This window comes from Branchiostoma lanceolatum, chromosome 1 (assembly GCF_035083965.1).
Source record: "Branchiostoma lanceolatum isolate klBraLanc5 chromosome 1, klBraLanc5.hap2, whole genome shotgun sequence".
In the NCBI taxonomy this organism is placed as follows: domain Eukaryota; kingdom Metazoa; phylum Chordata; class Leptocardii; order Amphioxiformes; family Branchiostomatidae; genus Branchiostoma; species Branchiostoma lanceolatum.
In genome coordinates, this window is record NC_089722.1 from 21,202,351 (window position 1) to 21,227,018 (window position 24,668).

A 24,668-nucleotide genomic window follows, 5' to 3' on the forward strand; every position below is an offset into this window, starting at 1 on the left:
ATGTGTGGTTTGGGGTGCATTTACTGTTACAGTCTTTTGCTGTCTCCGTTTCTCTGCTGCAACTTCTCCCCTTCTCTCGTCTGCTTCCATGACACCCTGGTGCACAACTCGGCGCCAGGCTGTTCTGTCCTCAGCCTGCACTTCCCATGTGTCTGTTGAGATGTCGCACGCCTTCATGTCTCTCTTGCAAGTGTCCTTAAACCGTAGTGCTGGGCGGCCAACACGTCTGGAGCCAACGGCCAGTTGCCCGTACAGTACATCCTTCGGGATCCTTCCGTCCTCCATGCGCCTGACATGCCCCAGCCAGCGAAGACGACGCTGGCTGAGGATGGAGTAGATGCTCTGTATTTTTGCTTGTTGCAGGATGACACTGTTGGGTATTTTGTCCTTCCAGCTGAGTCCTAGGATGCGGCGGAGACATCGCATATGGAAGGCGTTTAGCCGACGTTCCTGTCGTACATACGTGCTCCATGTTTCGCTTCCGTACAGTAAGACGCTGAGTACGCATGCCCGGTATACTTGTATTTTTGTGTGCAGTGACAAGGTTCTGTTTTCCCATACTCTCTGGGTCAGCCGGGCCATTGTGGTATTTGCCTTCCCTATCCTTTTGTCCAGTTCAGCGTCTAGGGACAGTGTGTTAGTAACTGTAGAGCCCAGGTAAGTGAAGCTATCCACAGTTTTTAGGAGTACATTATCCATGGTGATGGCAGGGGGAGTGCTAACCCCTTGTGCACAGACACATGTTTTTTCCAAGCTTACAGTGAGTCCGAACAGCTTGCATGCGTTGCTGAAGCAGTCACTCAGTCTCTGGAGAGCTTCCACTGTGTGGGTTGCCAGTGCTGCATCATCTGCAAAGAGCATGTCTCTAAGGAGCACTGTCCTCACCTTCGTCTTGGAGCGAAGTCTTGCGAGGTTTAGCAGCTTCCCGTCGGACCTGGTGTGCAGGTAAACGCCATCTGTGGATGTGCTGAAGGCATGGGACAGTAGTACGGAAAAGAAAATTCCAAAAAGTGTAGGTGCCAGTACGCAACCTTGTTTTACTCCGCTCTTTATGGAGAAGGGGTCAGAGCAGGATCCATCGTACAAGACTGTTCCTTCCATGTTGGCGTGGAATGACACCACCATGCTACACAGTTTTGGTGGGCAGCCAATCTTTTCCAGGAGTCTGAATAAGCCTTTCCTGCTTACTAAGTCAAATGCTTTGGTCAGATCTATAAACATCATGTACAGGGGTTGGCCTTGTTCTCTACTCTTTTCCTGCAGCTGGCGCAGAGAGAAAATCATATCCGTTGTCGATCTCCCAGCCCTAAAACCACACTGGGATTCCGGGTATACACGGTCGGCCAGGATCTTTAGTCTGTTCAAGAGGATCCGGGCGTACACCTTTCCAACTATGTTCAGAAGTGAAATCCCTCTATAGTTATTACAATCTCCGCGGTCTCCCTTGTTTTTATACAAAGTAACAATGGTAGCATCACGCATGTCTTGAGGAACCGCCCCTTCCTCCCAACAGAGGCAAAGTAGATCATACAGCGGCTGAAGCAGGGCTGGTTTCCCATGCTTGATGGCTTCAGGAGGGATGTTGTCACTACCCGGTGCCTTTCCACATGGGAGAGAGTCAATGGCTTTGCTCAGCTCTTCAATGGTTGGCACTACATCTAGTTCCTCCATAATGGGAAGGTCTTCCATACTGTTGAGAACGGTGTCGGAGACTGACGTCTCGCGTGAGTAGAGTTGAGAGTAGTGTTCTACCCATCTGGACATCTGCTCCTTTTGATCAGTGATCTTTTCCCCTGACAGGGATTTCAGAGGGGCAGTCTTTTTCACAGTTGGTCCCAGCGCCTTCTTGATACCATTGTACATCCCCCGAAGGTCTCCAGACTCTGCACTCCGCTGTATCCCTACACAAAGTTGCTGCCAGTAGTCGTTCGCGCACTCTCTAGCAGTACGCTGTGCGTCGCTGCGAGCAGTCCTGAGTGCTGCAAGTGACTGACCAGTCGGGAAGTGCTTGTAGGATAAGAAGGCTCTGCGTTTGGCCTCAATTACTGGTTCCATTTTGGAGATGTGGGCGTCAAACCAGTCTTGACTGGGTCGGCTTTTCTTGCCAAAAGCGGCAAGTGCGGCATTGTGAATAGTACCCTGCATGGTTTTCCATTTTGCTGTGGCATCAGAGGAGGCGTCTTGTGGAATTTCCTTGAAGGCTTGGTCTAGTCGGGACACATACTCTGTGACTCTGTCGGGGAGTGACATGTGTGCAACGTTTACACGAGGGCGACTCTTCGGTCTAGAGCGGTGCACAATCCGAGGCTGTAGGCGTACTTTACTGCTCACAAGGGCGTGGTCCGTGTTGCAGTCCGCGCTGTGGTAGCTTCTAGTAAGAAGGACACTGTTTAAAGCAGTGCGTCTGGTGATGACCATGTCAAGCTGGTGCCAGCGATGGGACCTGGGGTGCTTCCAGGACACTTTATGATGTGGTTTGCACTCAAAGAAGGAGTTGGTGATGCAGAGATTGTGGTAAGAACACAGCTCCAGCAGTCTCTGTCCGTTTCCATTCATCCTTCCAATGCCATGGTGGCCAAGACAGATGGGCCAAGACTCATGGTCTGTGCCAACTCTGGCATTTAAGTCGCCTAGTAAGAACAGCGGTTCATCCTTGTGACAGTTTGTGATCATTTCATTCAGCTGCTCGTAGAACTGATCTTTGTTGTCCTCTGAAGAGTTGAGAGTCGGAGCATAGACACTAAGAATGTTGACAGGCCCAGCAGCAGTACTGAGGCGCATGGAGAGAAGGCGTTCAGTGCCTCCAGTCGGGGGTTCTACTGCAGCTAGAAGTGTGTTCCTTACAGCAAAGCCGACTCCGTGTTGGCGAGGCTCGTCGGGTCCTCTGCCCTTCCAGAAGAACGTGAAGTTCTCCTCTCTCAGGGAGCCACTTGAGGCAAGCCTAGTTTCCTGGAGTGCTGCTATGCTTATGTCTAATCTAGTCAGTTCCCTATCAATAATTGCAGTCTTCCTCATATCATTCACATCTCTTAGGTCATCGGAGAGACCTGTGCACATTGTGCGCACATGTAGCATTAATCTAGTACATTTTAAAGCGTTCAGTTTGCAATTGGTAGCAAATTGTATTCTAATTCCTTTACAACACCAGCATACTAAAGTCAAACTTCAAACAAAATGGTAGCTTTTCATTCAATTACGCACACATATGATAATGTTATAATCCATATTTTAAAGCGTTCAGTTTGGAACTGGTAACAAACTATCCAGATTCCACTACAACACTGGCGTGCTATAATCAAAGTTCTAGGAAAACGTTTAGCTATTCATTTAAAGGAAAAGTACAGCCACATACTGATAGCATTAATCCAAATTTTAAAGCATTCAGTTTGCAACTGGTTAAAAACCATCCAGATTTCTCTACAACACTGGCAATCTATAATCAAAGTTCTAAAACTATGTTAGGTATCCATTTAAAGTAGAATTACATCCACATATGATAATGTGAACCCACATTTTAAAGCACTGAGTTTGCAATTATTTTGGATACAAACTGTTTCCAAATTTCCCTACAACAAGGGCATGCTATAATCACACCTCTAACAAAAGTGTAGCGATTCATTTAAAGTGAAAATACAGTATTGATCCAGTTTTTAAAGCGTTAAGTTTGCAACTGGTTACCAACTCTGTCCGCATTCCTCTACAACACCGCTGTGCTATAACATAAGTTCTAAAATATGTAAGCTATCCATTTAAAGTAAAAGTACATTTTCTGGCATCCAATCTATGACAATGAAATGTGAAGAAGGAATGTTGGCAAATTTCACGTTGAATCTTGTCATTTTTCTTCTCTTTGTTGTAATTGAAATCCCATTATTGAGTTCTTGATATTAAGGTACTCCTAAACCCAGGCTGAGGCATATGCTGATAATAAATTATTTCCATTAGACCTGGTGCTTTATAAGACCTATTTTTATAATCTATAATGTTTTTCCCTTCATTGTCACAATTTAACCCCTAAATTGAAGGGTAAAGTTGCAGTTTTCATGCCTCAGTACGGAGGGGGGATCATGGACAACAGCCTACTCCGCCCCCCTGGGGAGCCCAGATGGTCCCAGCTGGTCCCGTGGCGGGAAAAAAAGAGGCCGCTACGCCAATCAGGCTGCGCTAAGTGGATGACGACACGACTAATGGAGAATCCCCAAAGCTGTGCCAAGCGTGCATTTCCCGATTGAGCATTTGTAATAAACTGTACTGGTCTGAATTGCACGGATATGTGAACAACTACCACAAAAGAACTAGGTTCCATTCAGTTACGTTCATTTTTCTTCTTCATAAATCCATTGCCTACAAACTCTGATCTAAAGTTACAGTATTATTAAAAGGACTGTCTTTCTTGGATCGAGGGATGTACATCGGAGAGCGACGTAACATAATGTTCCTACTTCACGGCATAATTTTCAACAAAAAGCTTGACTGCACCGATATAAGTATGACAATAGAACTAAATTTCAGTAAGTTAGGTTCATTTTTATTAGGAAAAACTTCAATGCCTTCAAACAGCGATCTAACGAATGAATACAGGGGATATAGTACGTCTTTCATAATTACTTTGTACTGCGAAGTTGAAAGATATGTCGTATATATGTATAGAAACCAATTTGGAAAATTGTGCCCATAAAGGTTCTATGGTATTGTTTATACTATTGTTACACAGTTAACTTTCCTCTGGTGTAAATGGAACAGTATAGGTTGACCTTGAATGTCTGACCTGACCTTCTGGCGTTCTATAATAATACTGAGTCTTTGTAGCAACCAACTTGAACGGACATATAGGCAAAAGGAGTACACTTGGGACGTTATTTCCTTGTCAAGGATATCTGATTTGTTTTGACTGTTTGGACATACTTTTTTTCTGAATGTTTGTTTCCTTAGTTCATTGTTTTCATCAAAGATTCTCTGACATCCTATTTTGCTTTCTTTGTATGTCTCCTGGGGCCTTATGCGATGAACATTTTGTAACCGTGTGACTTATTTCTTATTTTGAATTCTGAGTTTAGTTCCCTGTGAGCCTGATCTTTACATTTCATGCTTTTCTTATCACCGATATACATGTGTATCAAATGAAGGCAAAATCCTACTATGCATGGAAATCACCAAATTTCAGTAGTATATGAGTTAACTTCTACATAATTTCCATATGTTTTTGTGCAGCCTTTGCTGGTTAGATAGTATATTAAGCAAAGTTTTGCATTAGCATATAACTAAACAAATACTTTTCTAAGTACAGTATATCAAGTAAATTTCACTCCATACCAATGATATGGTTATGTTTCGTCTTCATCTTCTCTTGCAAGTTTCTAAAATTGATTTAACTTTTCATTTTGGTTCAAACGACCGTTTGTCCTTTGTTTTTAGTACAGGCCTTTAAAATCCTTCTATCCTATTGTTTTATTTTTTGGTCATTTTCAGACATTTTGACCCCCTGTGCCAGGGTATTATGACCAATGACCTCCGATGGGTGCATTGGACATGTGCCCACAGGACTTTGGCGCATGGCGCTTTAGAATAATTCAATTTGGAATTATTGTTTTTTTTGGTCATTCCATCAATGTATATTTTGGGCTCATATACCACTGTATTACAGTCCAATGACCTGGAATTTGGTAAAGTGATGCCCGCAAGACGTCATTCAAATTTTTGAAATATACCTCTTTTAAAAAGTGATTGTTCGGGGCTTTTTTTTCTACTTTCACTCACAAATGTATACTTTGTGTTCCTGTTCCTGTTTTATCTTATGAAAGCTATTTTATGACCTCAAATTTGGTAAGGGGTTGTAGCTTTCGCGCAAGATTTGGATTCTACTGATTTATTACATTTTGTTCATTCATTATGCAAATCTAGTCCTGATTTGCATGAATTGCATGCGATTGTGCTCGTCTTCATCATGATATCAAACTTAACTACAGGGCAAAGATATCTTGACCTGTCTATTACAACGTCTGCAACTGAAACGCTCCTGGAGTCCCAAAGGAAGATGCTAGATCTTGATCGGGTACTGGGCAACACCCCTCTTGTTGGGGTAAAGCGCCCAGGGTAGAGCTAGAGCTAGAGCTAGAACTATTGTAACTTTTTCCCAAAGCAGAAGTGCTATTTACAACCACAAAATTGTAACCATAGCTTGTCCAAAAAAACGAGATAGAAAAACCATACGTTATGCTGCAGTACCAAGGCAAGGCACCAGGGGGCCCAAAATCTAATTTTGTATATCGGATTAGTCAAGAGCTAATATAACCACATCCTAGGCCTTCCTTTAGTTATGCTGCTTAACCACAAACACCTCTACAAACGCGGCCAAAAGCATACCCTTAGTGAAGGTAATATAAGATGGGCACTATATGTCACGTGTACAAAACGAAGGCCGTAACGGCATCAACTAATATTGTAGATACATTTCCCTCATGCCTGGTGACATGCTTGAAAACTATTGGCATGCTGAAAAAAAGAGCAACAACAAGACTAGAACACCTATTCCATGAATCTACAGGTCTACAGAAATGGACAAACAAGTTCAGTCCTATTATTCGATAAATGAAGAAAAAAAACTGGGAATTTAACTAAGATGTTTGATTTAGCGCCGCGTAAAAAAACACCCTCAAATATGACATCAAACTAAAGTCGTATGAAATGAAAGATACATACGAACCGTCTACCTGAATGAAATTGCCTACTAGAAGATATCTCCACGGCCACAAGAATACGAAAATGAATTGACCAACTGGAGGAGAATGGGTGTTCTTAGACCACGAGGATGGGAATGAGGGATGTTGGTAACAGACAGGCCCCAAAAGAGCCTTACTCGAGAAGGTGAAGAAGAATGTCAGTAAGATTTCTACACTTTTCCTCCCAGTTCTGTTGATATATAAAATGCTGTTTGGTAAATGATTTGAGAATCAAAAGAGGGAGCTACCTTTTGTTGATGGCTTCTGATGATCACGTGATCACCAAGAGATAACATACAGCCAGAAAAAGAAGCATTAGGTACAGTCAAAGTGAATAAACCAATTCTCGTCTGGGTCAATAGTGGTTGATCCAGAACCAGAACTTGTCCCAGCCAAACACTGTTCGTACGCAGTTTGCTTACTTGTGTCTCCTGCACCAGTGGCCTTGTAGATACCAAAATTTTGGCCAAGGTTATCTTGGGAATCATAGAAACGGAAGCGACTCATGTCGGTGTTATCCGGAGGAGGTGCACCATATAGAGCATTGACTGTAAGCGTGGTAATTGTGTCGACGGTTTCAAAATTGTTATTAACATCCACCCTATTACAGTTTGCAGTAGAGCCGTCGTTGCGGAGAAAACTCAGTTCGACGAAAGTGTAGTCAATGTCGGCATTGGGATCACGAAAGGGTCTGCCATTAAAGCCAGTTGTCCAGACGTCACCGCTACACTTGTACTCAACACATTGCCCTTTTACGGCCGCCCCAGGAGGCACTAAGTCATCCTCACGCCGACCATAGTCAGTGCCCCGATTGGCAGCATGAGTACCGACCTTACTAACAACACGGGCCCTCAAATTTTCATTTGCACCAGTAACCCTTATTTTCATGAAACAACTCTTCTTTTGAGCGGGGTGTTCGGTTGGATACCATGACAGATAGTTAGGTCGAAGCCTGTTGTCGTTGGGGTTATACGGAATGGTGTTTATCTCGATTACTCCTGACACCTGGCCTCCATAAAACTTGAAATGGTTGTCCGAAATTGGGGCGTTTCTACAAGTGGATGTGGTTCTGTAGGAGGGTCCAGAACTTCCGTGAGTAAGGGTCGTACTAAACGCTTTACCATTGTTTCCCCTACTGTATCCACCAGGAGGGGTGAATCCAAGCTCAATAGACGTCGCTGAATCGAACTGAGTTGCACCCTGAGTTGCAGAGACATAGGTCACAGTAGTGGGCCGGCACCATCCTTCCACACATGCTCCTTGCGTACCACTGGTCAGGGCATTATAGAAACGAGCGAATCTTTGATTTCCCGAGTCTAACTCGCTGTTTACAACTACAAACTCCACATTAACATTATTGACCTGTGACGTTGCACTGTTCAGGACACTTCTAGCCTGATACACCCTGACCTTGGAGTAGCATCTTTGACCGGCTTTTATCCAATAATCTACGTTATAATTTCGTCGAGTCACCCTTATGCTTCCGTTCCATGTAAAGCTTTGCTGACGCTTCCTACGTTTGCCAATGGAGGCCCGACGTGCAACAGTACTTTCTTCCTCCCAACGACCTGTTTCGGGATTCAGAGACCAGAGTTTTACCTCATGGCCTGGCTCATTAGCAGTGAAGTTCACTTCATTTTCATTCAAGAATATGTTTGCTGTACCTGCAACTTCCAACTCATTTCCTGAAGCATCCGCAACTTCAAGGGTAAACATACCATAAGTCTCTAGTTGCTGCTCTTGACCTTCCTGATCTACAAAAGTGAAATCACTTGGCATATCCTGGACATTCGTAAGATCTCTGGGGTCTATGAAACTAACAGATGTCTGCACAGTTCCGTTGTATTGTTGACCGTCTTTTGTATAGAAGCAGTTGGCAGGTATTTCTAGCTGGCCAATGGGGGCCTTGCCCGGCACAGTTCCAAGATCGACTGCAATAGCCATTTCTGACGACATAACTATCGGTTGTGCTCTTTCTCGAATATGAACCCTGTGATATATGGATCCGCCTTCGACAAAGTCAAGGATTTTTGTTGTCTCAACAAACTCCTTGCAAATGTCTATAAATGTAACGGCCAGACGCTTTGTGTTTGGTGGTATTTCTAGTGTAAACGTGCCCGGGAACGTTGTGAAGCCACTAGGAACGCCGTTTACTAAGATATCAGCATTAACCACAGCTTTATTGGTTGGACCTCCTAACAGTTCCCCTCTAACGTAAGATACAGGATCCCCACATTCCAGACATTCACATGACGAAATGGCCATTATGCTTATCGTATAGCTTCCACAATCGATAGTCTGAGCCTGGAGAGTTCCGCCTGAAGTACAGTACTTCATTGTATCATTGCATTGACCACTACTGTAGCTAGAGCCTACACATGGCCTGTGGTCGCACTTGCCTACATTGTAGAGTGTGGTTCCGTCTGTCTGGACGCAGTCTGCTGGAAGCTGGATGTACTCAGGAGATGGAGCAGTATTGTAAGAGTCTTTGGCACTTCCTATGGTGGTGATATGAAAGTGTGTAACATGAATAGCTAACACATTGGTCCTTCGTCGTCTGAACATACAACAATCAGACAAGCACTGACTTCTCAGAAATGACTACGAATTTCAATTTTTGGCTCCCTCAGACGCGTAGGCCTTTTTGCGTTGAGTACTGGTGCTATATGATTGTACTTGGACATAATGCATCTTTCATGTGCGCATCTTTCAAGAAGTTAGCTTTTACGTACTGGACATTTTGAAATGGAATTCAAAACTCTCAACACACATTTTATGTACTCAAAATTGCTCCTGAAAGAACGTAGGACTCACCATATATTTGCAGTAGTGCTGACTCAGAGTAGGCGGCTCCAGCGTCACTGTTAGCCCGGCACCTGTACTCCCCTGCGTCACCTAAAGCTAGGTTGGTTACAGTGAGTTGGTTGGAGTATCCATACACACTTTTGTCCAGAACATCGCCATTGCGAAACCTGCATGGCAAACATTAACGGAATAATAACAATTGATATGATCGTTACTATGGCCAACACGACACCATGCGTGTGTGGGTTAATGGTATGCAGAAATTATCGCATATATAAACGGTCATTTGGGGAAATACAATTTAACTGTGATTGAACGTATGCAGATGCTTCAGCCCATGGCCAGATAACCTATTCCCATGTTTGCTTTAAGAACAAGTGCCTCACCATTCATAGTCCTCTGCGTCTGGTTCTGGGGAACCGTGCGCCTCGCAGCAGAAGGTGACTTCTTGTCCCACTAGTCGAGATCGACTTTCGGGATGTTGTGTGATAATTGGAGCAACTAAAAAACAATTTATAGATTCATGAAAGGGGTATGAAAAATATTTTCCTAAGAAATATTTTTTTGAAACTTTAAATAATTTTGCTGTTGCCTTCTTCCTTTCCATTTTGGCGTACGACGTCATTCTGTCAGCTTTCGTCAGACCAGAGTGCCTATATGCCCTTGGCCAACTGGACACTCTTATACATGCTCGTGAATACAAGTTCTAACGCTGTTTTAATATGAAGAGTAACTCACTCAGTATCTCAATGTTTGCGGTCACAGTCGATGCAGTCGGCGTTGCAGGAACAGTTGTAGCGACTGTCGGTGAGTACCCATCTTTCCTGAAGAGCAGATCTATCTCGCCGGCGCACACACCGTTAGCGCTTGCTGAGCCCGTGGCGTCAGTGGTGCCGAGGGTGATGTCAGGCCTGTCTGCGTAGTGGATAGTGGCGCCCTCTAGTGGAGCGTTCTTCATGTTCCGCACTGTGGCCGTGAGGACGTGAGATTGGCAGCTACATTCACAGGCCGGTGGTTCCCTGGTCCCAACTGCACACGTTGCCGTGCAATCTGCAGTTGTGAAATGATGTATCCGGTTAGCAAAACTATTATTGTCTAAGGTGTAGAGATGATGACTTGCTCTTTAATTGAAATAAATGACGCAGAGAATTACAATATATTATTTAGAATCTTTAAAAACATTCATTTATGAATAACTTCACAAAAAACCTAGTACCTGGACACGACCATATAGAACACTGCCGGGACTGCTACTGACTACCCACACAAGGGTTTCCACCAGACGAAGGGGCAGGATTGTTGCCCTGCCTCTGTCGAACCTGTGTCCCACTGCCACAGGACTGGCTGCATGTAGACTAAGCCATCCACGTGGACCATGTGCCGTCAACTGAAACATTGTTGGTATTGATATGCGATGGGACTGATCGCGTTTGCAAAATTTATATCTCAACACAGCATTATCATACACAGCAAGATTTGATGTTAACCACAACATAGTATCTTCACCTAGGGGGCTCCCAAAAAGATGTCTATGATGATATTCAGCCATTTTGAATGTACCTCACAACTATTATCTAAACTACTTCGGCGATCAAAGCCTTGTTTGAACTGATCTCAATGAACCAAATTGTATTATCTGCAAGGCCGGGCATTTCTTCTCATAAGTTTCTTTCTACATTGTACTTCCGATAGTAAAGTAACTTGACTAAACCAAGAGTCTCAACAACTTTAATCTAAATTGTAAACGTCATTTTCGTTCAATATAGTAATTTCATCGAACTGTACTGCTAAAAGCGCTTAAAACAAAGAAAAAAGTTAAAAGACGGAGAAAGCGAGGTAGACTGCGAAAAAGATGGGCGGATAACAACAGAGAGTGGAACGCTAAGAAAACCAACAAACCGAGAAGGGTGGATAGGGAAAACTGGTTACCAGATCTTCTGTGGTGCCTAAACGGTCAAATGAATAGACTTAGAAGAGAGAAGAGGAATGCAATTTTGAAAAGTGACAGTGTTGTACTTGGTTAAAAAAATACCTGGACAGGACACCGCCGTGTCGCAATCCTGTGTCTCCTGAGCTTGTCCATCACACTCCGCTCCGCCGTTAGCTGAGTCTGCGTACCGGCTCCACACGTCACGCTGCAGTCAGGCCATGGGCTCCAGTCGGTCCAGCCTCCATCGACTACATGCATGGAAAAAAGAATTGAAGTTGTCGGAAATAGACGAAAATGTACCTATCTTAAACATCTATGTTGCAGGAATCTAGTCTGTTTCCTCAAGGACTGAAAGACGATCAATTTTGAGGGGAATATTCCGGAAAAGCAGGTACAGCAATCGAAGTTAGAGTTACCTGGACAGGACACCACCGTGTCGCAATCCTGTGACTCCTGAGCTTGTCCATCACACTCCGCTCCGCCGTTAGCTGGTTCCGGATTGGTGCAGGTTCGGTACCGAGTCTGCGTACCGGCTCCACACGTCACGCTGCAGTCAGGCCATGGACTCCAGTTGGACCAGCCGCCATCAACTGCAACTACATGAAAAACGGATTTTAAATATTTGAAAACAAATTTAAAAAGAAATGCAACGTTTTAAAAGGACTATCTTAGACACATCTAATTTGAATTTTCAAGGAATGAAGCAGCACGAATTTTGAGGAAAATATTGTAGAAAAGCAGGTACAAAAATTTAAGTACCAATTTGAATAATTTGTACTTCATTATGTACATCTCTGTCTAAGCTACCTGCATACTTAATATCATGGAAACCCGTCGTTCCTTTGTTCAGTTATTTCCCTTGGAAGATTTCGACAAAAACGCCCATGTAGTTCCAGAGCAAGCTGCTAGGGGCCCCAAACCTACAACACTTCTTTCGGGAAAACTCTGAAGAGGATGACAGGGAAAACTCTGAAGAGGATGACAGGGAAAACTCGGAAGAGGATGATGGGGAAACCTTTAAAGAGGATTACGAGGAAATATTTGAAGAGGATGATGATGAAGAAGCTTAATCTGATAACTTTTCTTTTTTATCTCTCATGACTGTTTGTATAATAATATTGTAAGTTTGAAAGTACAAGATATATTGTTATATGTATTTTCAAGATATAATGTTATATGTATTTTCAATGCTATGCTATTATTCATTTATGATCCAGTGACATGAATAGCAGTCGATTATAGCTGTAAGCGACCATGGTCCCCGACCCTCAAGATGAGGATGGGACTAGGTGAGGTGAGGTGATAGCTGTAAGGAGAATAGATGAATGCACGAGAAACTCCTACCTTTTTAGGATGGATAGACTTGACAACTTCTCTTCTGAGAGAAAGCGTGAGCCACCCAGGATCACTGTGCTGTGCATCCTGTAAATATGTGAAGAAATGGCAGAGTATGATAAATTGAATCTAATGTAGATTTATCAAGTACATAAAATATCAAAAGAATACAAATACTGTATTTGTGCAAAAAGGAGAAGATTTACAATCAGGATATAGAGATGTGTCCTATGCTTCTTGCAGCATTGTAAATAACGATGTATACCTCTGGGGAGCACTGTGAGGGACGAAGTCGCTCTGCTTCCTTGTGTGTGCACCTGGGGCATTCAGAATGTTCAAATCTGGCCACTGGACTGTAGCCCCAGATGACACGGACTTCTGTCACTAGGATGGCAGAGGATGACTTGAGTGGTTTCCGATGCCACCCTCTGCCAAGAACTGGGTAAAGTTCAATGGGATGGCATATGTGAAGGTCTCGGGTTGGCCTGAGGTCCCTGTCTCCCACCCGACAACCTTCAGTGGATGAAAATGCTGAAAAATGTCAAATGCAATAAGGATTTTAATATTCAAGTATTATACAGTATTGTACAGTTTATTCAAACATATCCTGATACAGTTATAGGCCTTGCAAAAAATTCATTTAAATGAAAGTTTGTCTGTAGGAAAGGGATGGTTAGGTTGGCCCAGGTGGTATATTGGCCTGCCCTGTGGCTCCCCTTCCCCAAGGCAGTCAAGATGGCAGTCTTTAAGTACTGTGTTGTTGGGTCTTCATCTTGCCTACCCCCCTGGCCAAGTGCAGTGGCCTCCCTGGATTGATACAGGTAGGACTGTAGCTCAGGGTTCTCCTTCAGGGGGATTCAGGAGTGCTGCTGGCCGGGCCAACTACCTGCCCATCTTACCTTCACCTGTAAATTGAATGAAATATATGCAATAATGTGACTTGTTGAACACTGAAGTCAATGATCTATGCACTCAAGGTAGTACAGAAATAGACATGACCTTATTTGATATCCCCCTTTTCAAAGGTTAAAGTATACACAAATTTAGCATATTGACATAAGATACATGCCTCAACCCCTACACGTTGTCTACTTGGTCATAAGGAAATTGGTGAATGTATTATTGAAGTACAGTATCCCTACAAGACATGCACTATGGATCATATGATAAGGTGACGTGACGTGCTACTCTAGTCTCTTCCCTCTGCTTTACTTGTGTGGTGCCCCCAAGAACCACCATGAATGCTAGTAGATTATGACATCTTACACGAGGGGTGTATTTAAAGATGTTTTCAGAGATACTTGTATTTAGAAATACTGTAATTGGCGAAACATTGAAGCGAACAGCAACAAGTATTAAAATTACCCAAACCTCTCCTCTTCTTAGCTGCTCTCCAATAACATATTCCACCTTGTACAGTTTCGGCGTTTTTCTCCGAGTCCGCCTCAAAAACTTGGCAAACTCTTTTTCACAAAGAAAATCACTGCCGTATGGGAACATTTTTGTAATTGAAAGGAGATTGGAAAATATGTGTACAGGCAGTGATCTGAGTCAGTGATCTGAGAAGACACCGCTTGTCAGTCACCCTGTTCCCTGAAGTTAGACTAGGCCATACCTCTCATACCATATACGGTACTACAGGCTAGGCAACGCAAGTGGGGAAAATATAGGCCGGGCTGGGTTACTGGGACCGGGGGATTTTGTAGTATTACAGAGAAAACGTCAGACCAGGCCTAGGGATTTTGTGTGGGCACAACGCTACCTAGCGATATATACAAGTATTGTTGCTCCCCGTGACTACTAAGGAGATTAGGGTATAATCCACACCAGGCTGTGAGTCAATTAACCCTGCCTACTTGACGCAATTGGCATTTCCCGGTTGAATTGGCCCAGATCGTAATGACATGCTATCGTCATCACATCATCTGTTACAGTAGGTGACGCAAGTGTCCAGAATGCCCTAGAAGCAAAAATAGAAAGGGATCGGGAGGAATCCTTAAGGCGCAAGTCCATTAACAACTTGGACTGTCACACACTTGTGAATGACACCCTTACACTTAAGCCCAAGCACTGCTGCAAGACACCCCACCAACACCACCAAACGAAGAAAAATCTGTGCAAGTAGGTTAAAGCCCGTCCATCGTCGTCAGTCGGAAGACCAAAAGCTTGAAGAGCACTTCAGATCCTTACCAGAACAGGGAGACTGGGTTGAACTTGTTGAACTCGAACAGTCTCACACAAAATGGAGAAGGTGTCTGTGCAACAACTCTCGAGCCTTTTCGACTTAAAAAGATTACAAAACACTTATCAAACAGTGTAAACGAAAATATTGTCCAAATTAGTGCATACGAATGAAAAAAAAAAAAACGAATTTTGGCCCTCATTAGATTTTGGAGAAAACGAAGTTAACGGGAGATCACACAAAAATACCAGACCCCAATATATCACAACCACGAATGGACAGAACACTCCAAAGGATTGAATAATCCTATAAAACACAAAAAGTTTAACAAAGATTTCGAAAACACGATTACTGGACGGTTAGAACAATTAGATAAACATTCCCATAATTTGCTAGATTTTTCCTCTTCTGCAAAATAAGTTTATCTGGTTTGGGGTTCTCGCGCGAGATTAAGTCAACAAAACAAGGACAGATACAGATTGTAGATTCTGCTGGACTTTTGAGGGTTTTTTTGTGCGACATTGCACGAGTAACAAGTGTCATCAGGAGAGGCGAAAACGATCAGGAAGGTTACTAATAGTCACGACCATGTCATTGTGGTAAATTGCAACAACTTCACTTTATCACGTACCGTCCTACCCTGTCTGTTCCGTTTGTAGGCTTTGCTATATACACTGGAATTAAAGATTTTGAATTTGATATATGTGCTGGATTGAAAGCTTTTCAACACGATCACGCGTTACGACACCTCTGTTCTAAAAAAATGCGCAAATTTGAAGCGCATTGCTTCTTATCTTACGATCCTAGGCTTTTCTGTGCTTATTAGATTAGTGAAATTGTGCGATTGATCTTTGTTGATATGAATGATCTACTTGCTTGACCTAATTCTCTTCGCCCTTCTAAGGTTATAGCAAAGGCGTTCCGGAGCATATATGAGCTAACACTTGGAGTCCAGGGTGAAAATGGACATAAGCCGGCCATACGTATTTCAAAACGTCTTCAATTTGCAGAGAACTTAGATTAGATGTATATCGTTGTTTCAAAGTAACCTTTTTATTGTAAAATATGTTACAACTATTTGTTTACTTTATCAAAACTAATAATACAATTTTTATGGTAAATAAATAGTGTAAGGACAATCCCTAGAGTTTTAAAACTCGTAGTTTGTTTTTGTGTACAGCTGCTAACGTTACCTGTGAACAGAAACTAGTTACTTAACTTATATGTCACAGTGCAAAAAAAGGGAAATATTTAAACGAATTTATTGCTATATCATTAGAAAAAATACCGAAACTAGTGATTAGCCCCAGTCGATTATAAAACTGTATCAAAAACGTTTACTACCCCTTATTGTATTGCATTAGTAATTAGGATGTTAACTTTTATTCTATACTTGGATTATGTTAAACAATTCTTGTCATACGTTGTACCACGTACAATCATCGTGCAATGAAGTTCTTCTTATCAAAGGCATACATGATTATCTCCATGAAAAATGGAGATATAGTTTTGGGTGTGTCTGTCTGTCTGTTTGTTTGTTTGTTTGTCTGTGTGTTTGTGTTTCCGCACCATTCCAGTCAGCATAACTCAAGAGCCTCTTGATGGATTACAATGATATTTGGTATGTGGGCAGGTGTTGTGAAGCCGAAATGCAAGGTCGATTTTGGGCCCCCTGGTATGTGACCTTGGTACTGCAGCAGAACTTCAATTTTTGTATCTTTTGACCTGGACGTGCTGTGGTCTTGATTTTTGGGTGGCAGATAGCTTAAGATGTAATAAAGAAGTGGTGTAGGTTTTGGCCCCCTAGCAGCTTCCTCTGGAACTGCAGTGGCGTTTTTGTGAAAATCTTCTTAGGAGAATAACTGAACAAAGGAACAACGGATTTCCATGATATTTAGTATGCAGGTAGCTTAGATAGAGATATACACAATGAAGTGCAAATTATGCTAATTGGGCCTTAATTTGCATAGCTAATGAGGAAAATCTATATTTGCAGTGTTTTCCATTATAAGACTCAAATACATGTAACGTATGTAGTTTCTGGAAAGTGGATCATCAACAGATACCGATTATGCAAATAAATTCCTAATTTGCATAATTAATGCAAAACACCATATCTCATCTAAATTGGAAAATTATAGGACTGTCAATATGATACTTAGTATGCAGGTAGCTTAGACAAAGATATACATAATGCAGTGCAAATTATGCTAATTGTGACTTAATTTGCATAGCTAATGAGGAAAATCTATATTTGCAGTGTTTTCCATTATCAGACTCAAATACATGTAACATATGTAGTTTATGGAAAGTAGAGCATCAACAGATATCAATTATGCAAATAAATTCCTAATTTGCATAATTAATGCAAAGACACCATAATTCATCTAATTAGAAAATTATAGGACTGTCAATATTGCAACATCTGTAAGTAAGATAAAGGTGTTTATGGCCAAGCATACATTATGAAAATGTGTAAATCATTTGCATGAATAGAATTGTTCATGGAGACATGAGGTCGTGGAACTCTTGTTTAATTACGTTTTTACAAGCCTCGGACTGATGTTCCAAAGGTGATGAAGTGTGTGATACGGACAAGAATACGAGAACTTCAAAGCCACAGACATCACTATCAGTTGATGCAACGCTGGTAACTCGTTACAACATCAATATCAACTATGTAACACTTGTCACTGATCACAGCATCAATATCATTTATGAAGTTCTTGTCACTGAATACAATTTCACTTGTCACTGATTACAATATCAATGCTATTTATCTAACACTTGTCACTGATTACAATATCAATATTATCTATGTGATTCTTGTCGCTGATTACAACATCAATATCATTTATGTAACACTTGTTACTGATTACAATATCACTTGTCACTGATAACAATATCAATAGCATATACATGTATATGATACTTGTCACTGATTACAACATCAATATCATTTATTTAACACTTGTCACTGTTTGCAATATCACTTGTCATTGATTACCATATCAATATCATTTATGTGATACTTGTCACTGATTACAACATCAAGATCATTTATGTAACACTTCTCACTGATTTTACAACATCAATATAGACCATGTATCACTTTTTACTAATAACATCAATATCATTCATTTAAAACTTGTTACTGATTACAATATCACTTGTCACTGATTACCACATCAATATCATATATGTGATACTTGTCACTGATTACAACATCAAGATCATTTATGTAACACTTCTCATCGATTACAACATCAATATAGACCATGTATCACTTTTTACTAATAACATCAATATCATTTATGTAACACTTGTCACTAATAACAATAGGAATATCATTTATGTAACACTTGTCACTGATTACAACATCAATATCATTCATTTAACACTTGTCACTGATTACAATATCACTTGTCACTGATTACAATATCAATACCATTTATGTGATACTTGTCACTGATTACAACATCAAGATCATATATGTAACAGTTTTACCGATTATAACATCAATATCGTCCATGTAACACTTTTCACTGATCAGAACATCAAGATCATTTTTGTAACAATTGTCACCGATAACAACATCAATATCATTCATGTAACACTCGTCACTGATTACAACATGAATATCAGTTGAGTATCCTAAACAATAACCAAAAGTAAGTAAAGGAAAACTTTTCCATTCTCTTGGTTCCATCTCAGTATATCTGCCGTCTGGTTGCAAATGGGTTAGAACCTAGACTGGTACAGCTTAGATACAAATAAAGATCCATTTGAAATCCTAGGCCTTGCTGATTTTATTATATGGTATATGGATCGCACTCCTCTAAGAACAAAAAAACAACTGATTCGAGCGTGCGGCTATTTTTCTCTGTCTCAACATTTTATCAGGTGTGAATTATAGTGTTTGCATGACATTCTTTACACTTGTCCCCTTATTTGGACTTTTGTGCTGGTTAAGTGCAAAAGTAAAATGTTTTTCTGACTCGATCTCTTTTCAGATTCGGACCTTATCGTTGTCTATGAAATGACTGGTTCTGAAATATGGATTCCTGTTAACGGAATGAACACATCTTATTTGAGACTTAGCCCTCTCAGAAACTAGGTCATGATGTGCACCATGTGTTTTCGATCATGTCCTTTAAAAGAGGTCTCTTTACATTTTGACCACTGGACATCATTATGATAATCAGCATGAATGATGAATCAGACTCATAATTGGTTAATTATATTGTTTGCTTCCCTGATATTTATTTCTAAAGTGCAACCTATATCATGACTTCCAGAATATCATAGTCGACTGTATAGTATAGATAGTAGTTTGGTTATTATCAATGGATTTAATGTTGTACATGTGTGTATTGGCTTTTAGATGTAACAGTATTTTAAAACGACAATGTTGAATAGATGGTTTTGTGACAATAAGTGCAATATTTTTGTGAATAAATATGATCCGTACGATGTATGTCACAATAGACGCAATTCAGTCTACAAATGTAGTACTCCAAGTTCTGTTGATTAATAAAACCATTTGATTGATTGATTGATTGATTGATTGATTGATTGACAGAGTTGTTTGGTAGGGGCATATGTTGTTGAAGTAAAGCCTTCCGTCCACTCTCTGCCATGACGAGTCCTTGTGAAATTGTTTTACCGGGTTGCGGAGCTCACATCTCAGGATCATCTTATGATTATAGTATTGCTATGATTATAGTATGTCAATTAAAGATAGAACTGCTGTATGCTTTGAAAGTTGCATTTTCTATGCACATCTGCCTACGATTAATAAGATGCCCGCCTTTAGAACAATTCAAGATTTGCAACGTATGACCTACTTAATGGGACAGCCACACAGCAATGAAACAAGAAGCCAGGCCTAAGGTCCACACCTGATAAAGTGTTTTCATAAAGTCAAAGACTGCCGAATTTGGTGATACCAAAATAATGTCAATTTTCTTTAGAAAACCATACAACATAAAAATTAAGAAAAAAACTACTGGAGGTATTGACATCAATTTCGATTGATACGATGTGCAATGTACACGTATGGTTTTAAAAGTCCATTACTTAAGAGGCTCTGTCTGTAAAAACCAAGCGTAAGGTGGCCAAATTAAAAAAAAAAGAAGAGTTTTCTTATCTCATTAAAGAGCGCAAACAAATTTATTGATTTTTGGCACAGCTTTAGCTGATACTATTTTTAGATATAATTCTAAAGAAAAAAGGGTTCTCAATAGGGCGGGCCACAGTGACCAAAAGACTTAGCTATTAGAGCCCCCTGCCTTTTGGATGAAGATCTGCACCATGCGCTATTTATGGCTCGCAGTAGTGCTTCTCCCAGTAGTTTTTCATGTAGTTCACGGTTCAAGGTTTCTTGTGATGATTCCTGCTGGTCAGGGAAAACTCTGTTTCCGACTGTGAATGTATAATAGCATAGTGTTAAGATTGAAGAGTTAGAATAAAGATTTATTTTCTCGTGAAGATTTAAAGATATCCAACATATCTCTCTCTCTCTCTCTCTCTCTCTCTCTATATATATATATATATATATATATAGAGAGAGAGAGAGAGAGAGAGATCGATCGATAGATAGATAGATAGATAGAAAGAGGCAGATAAAAAGAGAGAGAGAGAGGGGGGGATATATCAAGTAATCTGACTACAAGCACCATTTCTACAAACTACAGCAAACCCTTGCACCCAGTTCATAGGGATATTCTATCCTCTAATATTCTATATGCTAATCTTCTCAGTATTTTAACCACATTCGACTCAGACAAATTATATACTTTGCTTTCCTTTGATTAATTTTGGCGTCTTTTACCTTACAGAAGCACGACGTAGGCCCACAACCACACGCTCCCTGCATGCCCACGGAGAACGTGTTGTGGTCATCTGGGGACCCAGGGGCAGAGAACGGATCGCGGTCGCCGGGGATCCGAGAGGCACTGGACTGGCAGGCATCACCCATCTGGCAAAAAAAACATGCAACATGCTGGCTTGACAGGCATGCATTATGAATCATTGGCATTGCAAAACAAAGAAACTCTCAGTGATAAGACGCAGCTGCACTACGTTTAATTTAACGCATGCAGATGCAGAAACCAGTAAACGATGATGATAGCATATCACAATTTCGTTCCTGTGTGCAATGTAGATATCAAACTATATTTTTTTCTTTCTCCCTTATTCTACACAATACATGAAACCGACGCATAATGAAGCCCCTGACACACATTCAGGACCATCTCTCGACTTCAAGTGCTTCCGACAACTTCCAAACCAATACAAAAACCGGTTTGGAAGTAGCCTAGAATCTATTTCATTCTAGCCCCAGTTCACTCCTCTGGTCGCATTCAAACAGAACATGCATGGCTTTCCTGACTTTTCAACAACCATAGCCGGCTAGCGCAGAAATTTTTAAAGGTCACATGGCTTGCATCACCCCCAAGGTCCAACCACAGATGACCCTACTCACGACTTACTCCCAACCATTGTCTGAAGAAGGTCGGTGGACATGGTCGGCTATGTGTGACAGAGCCATGATGTTTTAGATACTAGCTATTTACGGCATGATAAACGTTAACTGGTTGAGACGTAAATGATATGTCGAATATTGTCGAAATACTCCACAGAGAAAGCAAAAGTGCTGTTAAATTTATAACTGAAAGAAATCATTTTTTATTAACCTTACGAGAGTTCGCGGTAAGGCGTACGTCATAAGACCAGAACAAAAAAAAAAGAAAGTCGTGAGAAAAACTAAGAGTTCAGTTTCTATACCATCTTTGTCTTTCGCTTGCAGCAGCGCTTCCAAATGACCTCAATCGCCACATAGATGATTGGTAGCGCTAATCCAGCGCCAAGGATGATGAAAATTCCGTAAAAGCTGTCCAGTCCCAGTTGATCCGCATCCGCTCGTACTATATCCCCCCCGTCCAACGCGCAGCCAACTGTCGGCCACCAGACGTTACGAAACTTGTCTATCTTCCCCGCTTCTTTCAGCTTTAGGATACTGAAGATTACAAGGAGAAGAACAAACATCAATATAATGTTAAATCATTCATTCATTTATTACTTAGGCCATATACTGATTTGTTTATATGGATTACATCCTCTGGACACCCCTAAACTGTTGCGAACGTGCAAAGAAAATCAAGCTGGGCAATAAAAAGTGCTGCCTGAACGAATGATTGAACATAATCATTCTTTTTTGTTTTTTAGGATCTTTCTTTTTGACTTTGTCATTGACTTTGACATTCTATGACATAAGTATCCGTTTTAAGATATTTTTTTCCATTTTCGGCATATATTTTCACATTTCACTTTTTGAAATATTTACAGTATGGTCACAAATAATTTTTTTTGGAAACGGACGAGAATACATTCTAGCGCGAATTTCATCAAGAAACCGATTCAGCGTAGCCTTACGTGTATCAAAACTAGTGAATTAACTTCTTTTTTCGTAAGCCAATTTGATAGCTAGGTAATATCCATCTCTTCTCAAACACCAAAGTTTCAGTGTTATACTGTATGTTATTAATAAGTGACTGTAGGTAGCTTACACTAATGATAGTTTATGTGACAGCTTATTCCCGTGCTTGGTTGCTAACCCATATCCAAGATGGCGGAAAGGCTTGCCGACCATCATCAGTTCACAGGTCTCGTCTGTCATGGTGAGGTACTCCAACATTGGCGTATCATACATGAAGACAAATTCACCCTGCCAACGGAGAAAAAATACATATTGCCATGAATCTAAGTGAAGCATGGTAATACTACAACATTTGGCTCCCATCTGAGGCGTCGCAAAAACAACTGAAAGAAATAAGTGCATAATACGTATACGTGCGCGCAGGCTACCTCTACAACACAACATCAATAGTACATACATATCAACAACGTTTATTCGACACTCTTTGATGTAGGACTATTTCAGCCATAGGCAGTAATAAGACACGAGTTCTTTGACCCGTCTGAACAACAGTTGGACATGCATTCTTGTTATGTTCTGCTCACCTTCTTTACTTGCTTTATTCCTTCCGGGACTTTGCTAACCATCGTTTCCTCTGCGTTCATGTAGCTCCACATCTGTCCATAGACTGTACCTGTGGCTGAATACACAACACAACATTTTTGGTCAGTCTACGCCTCTGCGGCCCACACCATTATATTGCGTTGCCTTCCTGCTTCTCTATACTGTAGCCATTATCACGGACACACAGGCAACACACATTCAAACAAATAAACAGAAATCAAAACGTCCGAAGTAGATGGTCACTTACTTTGTTGATCATGGAAGAAGTCGTAGGTGCTCCCGCCCTTCGGGATGCCATACTTGATTTTTGTTTGCACGACCAGATCGTCCATGGATCTTATCGGCTGCTCCAGTCTCTTGACCGTGAGGAAGGCCGAGAGGTTGGCGGTGTAGGTTGATATGACGATGAGGCCGATTAGCCCCCAGGCGCCTGCTAAAATACGGTTCGGGGTTGACCTCGGCTGATGAGGCTCCTTACCTGTAGGATATATCGATATGATCACCTTTATTGTACATCATTGCGCATTTAGACTAGGTACAGAAAACAACCACAAAGATGTAGAGCATAAATAATGCCAGGACTTCAGATACTAAATATAAAACTTTTGGTTCTAAAACTACAAAGGTTCTGCTTCTCCTCGTCTCTTGGCGATGTTGAATATACAGGATGGGATTGGTTTACATGTATTCAAAACAGGATTTTCAAAAAGCATATGAAACATATATTTTTGAGCAATAGCTTTAATCATATATATACTGAGGAAGCTTTGATACAATATCCTGAAAAAATAGTTATAGTGTTATAATATGCAACAATTTGGGCTTTATCTTCTACTTTACGTATATTTGTAGTATGGTGATGGTATTTCTTTGTCATGACTTTGGAATTTTAAGAGTGTCTTCATCATTAGAAGTAGATTTTTTAGGGCCCCTCTCACTGGGAAGCAACTAGTTGGCGACAGTCGCACAGTTGTCATGTAGTTGCCACGCGGTTTCCAATGAACGCCAATTCGTCTCCTGTGGTGGCGATTTTTTTGCCAGTTAAAACAAAATCGCAAGTGGTGACTGGACGTGAACTAGTTTGCCAACTAGTTGCCAACTAGTTTCCAATATTGGCCCCCTATTTGGGACCATTAGTGGCTAATAGGTCCCATCAGTCGCCAAAAGGTGTCATTTATTTTGTAAAAAGTGATGTCAGTTTCAAGGTTTATTTGCCGTAATAAATCTACAAAGTTTATCATCACACATACATGATACAAAACAAAGTGAAAAATGGTACATCGTTCGTGTCAGCTCGTTTTGGTAATTTCTGTCATTGTAAAAGTAGTCTAACGTTATGCTTATATTTTATGATATGTTTATCAATTATCATAACTGAATATCCTTTTATCACCGTTAATCGTTTTGGCGAAGCTTCAAGAGCGAGCTTAATAGTATATTTTACGCCCGTTTTTCAAGAATTCCAAGAATTGTACAGGAATCCGTCCGCGCAAACTCCGTTGACGCCCGCCTGTCACTCTATACCTTGTTAGTACGGTCTGACATCCCGGCACGCAGGTCGATGACAGATGATCTACTTACGTGGTGTCCGATTTCGTACTAGTGGGAGCGTGTCATGGAGTTATCGAGGCACCGAATCTAGCATTCTAGCTT

At 41.1% G+C, this 24,668-nt stretch overlaps 2 protein-coding genes and 1 long non-coding RNA gene across 3 annotated transcripts; all 3 read right to left on the minus strand.

Annotated features, from left to right (window-relative positions):
* Nucleotides 1-6,770: 6,770 nt before the first annotated feature.
* LOC136447070 (cartilage intermediate layer protein 2-like) lies at nucleotides 6,771-10,571 on the minus strand. The gene is made up of 4 exons (XM_066445785.1): nucleotides 10,263-10,571; nucleotides 9,911-10,025; nucleotides 9,534-9,691; nucleotides 6,771-9,217 (listed from the first exon to the last, which is right to left on the minus strand). Exons 1-4 carry the CDS (start codon nucleotides 10,480-10,482, stop codon nucleotides 7,035-7,037), a joined length of 2,676 nt encoding a protein of 891 aa, XP_066301882.1. The 5' UTR covers nucleotides 10,483-10,571; the 3' UTR covers nucleotides 6,771-7,034.
* Nucleotides 10,572-10,746: 175 nt separating this feature from the next.
* LOC136440975 (uncharacterized) lies at nucleotides 10,747-14,080 on the minus strand. Its single transcript, XR_010756738.1, has 5 exons — nucleotides 13,055-14,080; nucleotides 12,799-12,876; nucleotides 11,871-12,050; nucleotides 11,557-11,702; nucleotides 10,747-10,911 (listed from the first exon to the last, which is right to left on the minus strand). It is a non-coding gene; the product is annotated as an uncharacterized lncRNA (long non-coding RNA).
* Nucleotides 14,081-17,532: 3,452 nt separating this feature from the next.
* LOC136440981 (glutamate receptor ionotropic, delta-1-like) lies at nucleotides 17,533-22,693 on the minus strand. The gene is made up of 4 exons (XM_066437193.1): nucleotides 22,543-22,693; nucleotides 21,761-21,992; nucleotides 20,805-20,951; nucleotides 17,533-20,395 (listed from the first exon to the last, which is right to left on the minus strand). Exons 1-4 carry the CDS (start codon nucleotides 22,683-22,685, stop codon nucleotides 20,345-20,347), a joined length of 573 nt encoding a protein of 190 aa, XP_066293290.1. The 5' UTR covers nucleotides 22,686-22,693; the 3' UTR covers nucleotides 17,533-20,344.
* Between the last annotated feature and the right edge of the window lie 1,975 nt (nucleotides 22,694-24,668).